General features: G+C 48.5%; 1 protein-coding gene across 1 annotated transcript; it reads right to left on the reverse strand.

The window, feature by feature from the left end:
* Positions 1 to 759: 759 nt before the first annotated feature.
* Positions 760 to 2,677, reverse strand: LOC138112927 (helix-loop-helix protein 13-like). Its single transcript, XM_069020555.1, has 2 exons — positions 2,230 to 2,677; positions 760 to 797 (listed from the first exon to the last, which is right to left on the reverse strand). Exons 1-2 carry the CDS (start codon positions 2,675 to 2,677, stop codon positions 760 to 762), a joined length of 486 nt encoding a protein of 161 aa, XP_068876656.1.
* Positions 2,678 to 6,105: the final 3,428 nt, after the last annotated feature.

Raw genomic sequence — 6,105 nt, forward strand, 5'->3', positions numbered from 1 at the left:
AGCCCAAACATCCTTCCTGCTACAAAAGGCCACCATAAAGAACATTAAGGCAGAATGGTTTCAGATTGAGGGTGGGCAGGCCCTGGCACAGGGTGCCCAGAGCAGCTGTGGCTGCCCCTGGATCCCTGGCAGTGTCCAAGGCCAGGCTGGACACTGGGGCTTGGAGCAGCCTGGGACAGTGGGAGGTGTCCCTGCCCGTGGCAGGGGGTGGGACTGGATTAGATTTAAGGTCCCTTCCCACCCAAGCCTTTCTGGGATTCTGTAAAGACTTGAGAAATTTTGGGTATCTACAGAGCCATGTCTCACCTCCTGGAATTTCATGGTCTCTGTGCCCTGGGTCACTGGTGACTTTTGCAATCACCACCCTGGACTTCTTAAGCCAAGCAGTGGATTCCCACCGGTGTTGCTTAGGTTTTTTCTCATGATCTCGTTTCTCACGTGCTGGACGTGGGATTTGGACATAATCCTCATCCAGTGGAAGAAAAAATGTTGGGGCTGTGGTTGTTTTTTAATGCTTTGTTTTTTCCAAGCATGGGCAGCTCTATCAGCAGTGAGAAACTGGGAGGAAGAGAAGCTGAAGGCCCTGAAGAGCGATGAATCAACAGAGAAAGGGGCTGGGTGCTGGAGATGGGGAGAGGAAGCTCTCTGGGACAATGAGCGAGGTCGCTCGTGCCATGTTCTCCCTTGCAGGGCTGGGAATGCAGCAGCTGGTGCCCAGCACTCCAGGCCTCAGGTTTCGCTGCCTTCAAAGGCCTTTCCTTAATCCCACTTCACCCAGGACAAGCGGGCTGTTAGATCTGCACGAGGGAGAGAGGAAAACACGGTCATTTAAACATTTCAATCAACCCCCAACAAGTCAGCTATCCAGCCTCTCCAGAAGGGGAGCCTCACTCACTTGGATCTTTCCAAGTGGAGTTCTTCAGGCCTGGAAGCCTGGCAAAAGGGGGTGATCCCAATGAGAACCACTTGTGTTGTTTGAAAGAAGTTAAAAATGGGGGGAATCTGGCCCCTAAAACATAATGTTTTTCCGTAGTCAAGGGAGTTATGAGCAGTGGTATATCAGGAGTCATTTTCCCAGTCATCCAGATAGTGGAAATTAATAGGAAAGGAGAAAAATCTCAATAAAAAACTCAATTAACTTTCCCTTTCAAGTAAACTGATTGCTTTTCCCCTGCAGACTCTGTCTCTTTGGCACTTCCCCGTAATATGAAAGAGGAATATTTTTATTAACTGACTTTTCCCTTACTTGTGCTGCACCTTTTGAAGGCTCGTTTTGAAGTCCCCTTTCCAAGATCCAAAGGAAATTATACAGCAAAGGAGCAGAGTTGGAAAGGGGATTAATTAACTTAAAATCCAAAGTACCACGAACTGCTGAACCCCCCCCGACACACACACACCCTGCTCCTCCCTGCTCTAAGTCGCCCAAAACCTGTTGCTTTCTGAGGTTGAGGCCCTGTGTTGGGCATTTTGGGCCATTTCCCATCTTCACCACACAGTGGCTCGATGAAAAATCTATTCTGGAGGAAGAAAGGCCGAAATTCATCCCACCTAAGTCAGGGATTAAGTACAAACTGAATAGAAAACAGAATAACAGCCCTTCACTTTAAAATAGATATAATTATATAAGATTATAAATTGCAAATAGGCATTTACTTCCCCATATTTTGAAAATAGCTTGAAATTTGAATGCTCTGCCTTGTGTGTTCTGGTTCATGTGTTGAACCATAACCTCTGAGAATCTCTGGGTTACTGGAACATCTGTATTTTAAGAAATTACATGCTGTTTGTGTCCAAAACCAGGTGTTTTTCTCAGCTGAGCACCAGCTAAGGAAAACTTCTGAAGAAAACGTGGAAAATCTCTACAGGCTCCATCAGAAAAGAACAATTTTGCACAGAATTAAGCAAAAAACTATATTCTGAGAATAAAAACCTTTCATCTTCCTAAAAGGAACCATTCCCTTTGCAAGTTGCTTTGGGGGGGGTGGGTAAGGGGAGCGTTATTTGTTCAATTTTTTAAAGACAAAGCTCCTCCTCAAAAGAAAGTTAAGAGAAGAGGGTGAATTATGATTTTCTGCTGCCACTTTATTTTGGATTTCCCCTTTTTGAAGGTAATTTCTGTGCTGTTCCAGAGCTATTTGGATGAGACACGTGGCTGCCCAAAGGAAACTTGCCCCGTGCATGCCCAGGCGTCACTCCGCTCCCCCAGCACACCGCCCATCCCTCGCTCACCGCTCGTATTCCAGGCCGCCCGCTGGGGGCTCTGGAGGCCGCCCCTCAGGCACTGCTCCACGTAGGCTTTGGGGTCACAGCCGGACACGAGGATGTCCCCGAGGAGGGCGATGTAGGCGATGGCCAAGCGGAGAGTGTCGATCTTGGACAGGCGCTTCTCGTAGGGGAAGGTGGGCACGTGGCAGCGGAGCTCGTCGAAGGCCGAGTTGATGCTGAGCATCCTCCTGCGCTCGCGGAGGTTGGCGGCGCGGCGCTGCCGGGGCCTCCCGGGGGACCCTCTTGGGACAGGGGACTTGCCCAGCTCAGCACCCCCTGGCCCCGGCCAGGAGGGCTCTGCCAGGCACTCCAGGAGGAAGTTCTCCAGCTGGATATCGGGATCTGCCGGCTCCCAGAGGAGAAATTCCGGAGTGGGGTCCCCCCGCTCGAAGTTGTAGCAAAGTTCCTCCATGCCCTGGCCCACCAAGCTCGAGGAATTCTCACAACTTCAGGTTAATATCAAGAATATGGGATTCTAATTTCAAACGTGGGCAGGGAGTTCTGGTTGTGTCCTTGAGGAAGATTATGGGAAAATTTTCCACGGTTGCAAATCCAGGTGGGAGTCGGGATTTAAATACTTTGTGTCTTCTCAGCAGGAAATACTTCATGGCTCCTCTTCTCCTCTCAAAACTAATTAGTACACGTGCCTCCCTTTTTATTAGCTGTCCACTACAAAACATTATGAATGAATCCAAGACAGAATGAGATTCCTATTGACTTTCTCCTGGAAAATCCATTGAAGCAGTTATTGAGCCCTTCCACAAGTCCAGTCTCTCCCCTTGCTGTATAGAGGAGGTTCACAGAGGGATTTTGTTTGGTGAGGAGTGGTTGGAGGAAGGAACAAAATAGTCCTTTATCTTTTTGGTGAAGTGTTAATAGCCCCACAGTCTCCTGCGGCCGCGCAAACAAAATCCTATTATATCGCTGTCACAAACACATGGTTCTGTATTTGACAGCACGAGCCAGTGGCATCTTCTGCTCCTCTGGAGAGGGAAGGTGTGGGATGCACTGCTGTGGAAAACTGGGACACAGTGGTACCTCATTAAGTGAGCCAACAGCACCTCCTTTGCTTGCTGCGTTTCCCATTTACACCTGAGTCACACGTTTGCTCTGTGGACATTCCGTGCTCTGTCCCACACCAGGAAACAACAGCAGCTGTAAAACCACACTGGGTGCAGTCCCGGGGTGGTGCAGCTGGTGGAAGAGCTGGAAACTGGGAGAGCAGCAGGTATCCAGCAGCACAGGGATGGGGTGGAAGGTGTCAAGCACCACCAGAGCTTTAGGGCAGGTACATAACGTAAGTGTGTGCTTCATTCTCTTCTCTTTCCACAATGCTTCAGCCAACGTCTAAATTAATTCAGAAATAGTTTAAGTCGTATTTTTAAGGACTTGAGTGAATGGAAAGGAATCATGTTTAAAGTTAGAGCAAGCCTAAATGCTTTTCCTGAAACTTGTCATAAAGAACTTTTATAAAGGCACTTCATCACGTGCTTGACTTTGTGCACAGACTCCCGTCCTGCTGCTGTGTGGTGAAGTTTCAAGAGACATCTGTGAAGTTTGTGAGCCACAGGCAGGGATTCCCGATGGGACAAAGCTCAACAGCTTCAGGTAAAGAGCCAGAGAGCAGAAAACGACCTGCGTTTTCCATGGATCCCAAAGGATTCTCTGGTTCTCCATCTGAGAGCGTCTTAGGGTGCAGAGGGATTGACTTTAGGATAAGGCACAGGCTATTAAGGTCTCTTCTTAGCAACCTGGCATTCTCCCTTGTGGCAGTTCTACCTGTCCCAGGAAGCTTAAGGCAGCAGAAAACAGGCTGCAGGAGAGGTTTTTGCAGAGTAGCTGTGAGAAGGTGACAGTTTAGGAAGCATTAGGACTGCCTTTGTTCTCCTTGTTGTGCAAATTAAACAGGAAATCCATTGACTGTAAATCTGCGTGAGAAAGGAAAATGCAGAGTGTGACAATCGCAGAATCGTTAAGGTTCGACAATAAGGGACAAATAGCTGTTAAATAATTAGAGTTTGTCTCGCTTCCTCTGGTCAGCTCAGGGCGTGCATTTTGTGCTGGTCTTGTACAAAGTAAATAATTCGTTCTGACGCCAGTGTGCCAAAGAACAGAATTTTGGTGTAGTGAAAGTTCACAGTGACTGACAGCTTCTGCTCCAGCTGAATCCCAACAAAGAACAGGGAAGGAGGGGATGGATGCACGAATGGCCACAGTCAGAGGTGGCAGAGCTGAGGCTGGAACTCGGAGTGATCAATGCGGAGCTCATTCTGCAATGGTTTCTTTGAAGTCATTAAGGCTGGAAAAGACCTTTGAGTTCATCAAGTCCAGCCGTCATCCCAGCTGTATTTCCCAGCGTCCTGTCCAAGCAGTGCTCCCAAAAGAAACCACTCACTCCAGGTTCTCTTCCAGATGCTTCTCCAGCTCCCCAGTCGCTGTGGAACTGAGCACTTGGTGGTGCTCATTTGGCACAAGCAGAAGACGCTCGGAAACACCAAACTGGGAAGAGCACAGCAGCTCTGCTCCCAGAAAGTGCTCTGGAGGAGCCAATTGTCCACTGGGAACAAGGGGCACAGACCAGGAGGCTCAGCAGATAACTCGGTGAGTTTTATGTGCTGGGTTCCTCTCTCCGGGCAGATGCTTCTCCAGCGCTCCACGTTCCCTCCCAGATCCATCACCGCTAACAGTGTTGCCTGGGGATATGTCTGGCTCCACAGATGCCGAGCAGATGTTCCAGCAAGCCTACTTTTAGCATGTTCAAGGGGAATTTGGCTCTCTTGGAGAGACTCTGGACAAAGCAGGAGGAAGAAGGGGAGGGGAAGAAAGAGAAAACAAGAAAAGGTTTCCCCTTGGAAAGCCGGCTGTGAAAGAGGTCAGGTCTCCGGAGAGAAGACGAGGTTCCAATCCTTCACAGGAGCAACCCTCACCACAACTCCAGACCTGCTGCACAGCCAGGGTTTCTGCAGCTCTGCTCACCAGAGAGGGAGGGAATGTGCAGATAATTGGGCTAATTTTTCACCTGTCTGGAAGTTGTTGGTGAAGGAATGTCCCAAAGGCATTGGGGGAGCAGGGGTACCACCCTGAGCAGGGATGCTGTTGCTTAAGGTGTGTTGCTACAATTTCAAGGGCTGCTCAGCTGTTGTTGTCTCCCAAACCCCTTCAGCTCCAGAGGGATCCAGAAATAGCATTTGACTGCTGGTCATTTTTAATCAGCAGGGTCTGATGAAAAAAAATTCCTGAGTCAGAAACCCTGCCCTGTCTGTGGTAGGCAACGGAGCCATCATTGCTTGGGTTTGGATTTTCCAGGTCTGGATATCCACATCTGCCTTGAAGAATTTTAATATTCATGCTGGAAATGCCTTCCTCGGCCTTGTCCCCCTTCCTCTGCCATCTACACAAGTCCACACACAGCAAACTCTGTGATTTCATGGAATTTTGGGTACAAACCTGCTTTCAGGGAATATTTCCACTGCAGGTATTTCTCTTTCCTGTGCCTTAGGAGCTGGGAGCTGCTACCCTGTACCTGGATCTCGAAGATAAATGGGTCACCTGAGCTTATTTTGGAAGTAGATTTTTCTCTCCCCTTCTTGTCCCATTTGCCTGATTTTGGACTCAGCTTGGGGAACCTTCCCAATGACAAAACTGATAATTATTATTAATATTTTCTGCTTTATATATATATTTTTTTTTTGCTGGGAATTTAGCTCGAATAAGTTTCCATCATCTTTAATTGCTTAATAAAGGGAGTCAGCCCTTGGCCTCGACAAAGAACAGATGGAGAAGGGACCAGATGCTTCACTTTCAAGTGGGATGACTCCAAAGCACAATCCATCATGTCAT

The sequence above is a fragment of the Aphelocoma coerulescens genome, chromosome 7 (genome assembly GCF_041296385.1).
Source record: "Aphelocoma coerulescens isolate FSJ_1873_10779 chromosome 7, UR_Acoe_1.0, whole genome shotgun sequence".
NCBI lineage: Eukaryota > Metazoa > Chordata > Aves > Passeriformes > Corvidae > Aphelocoma > Aphelocoma coerulescens.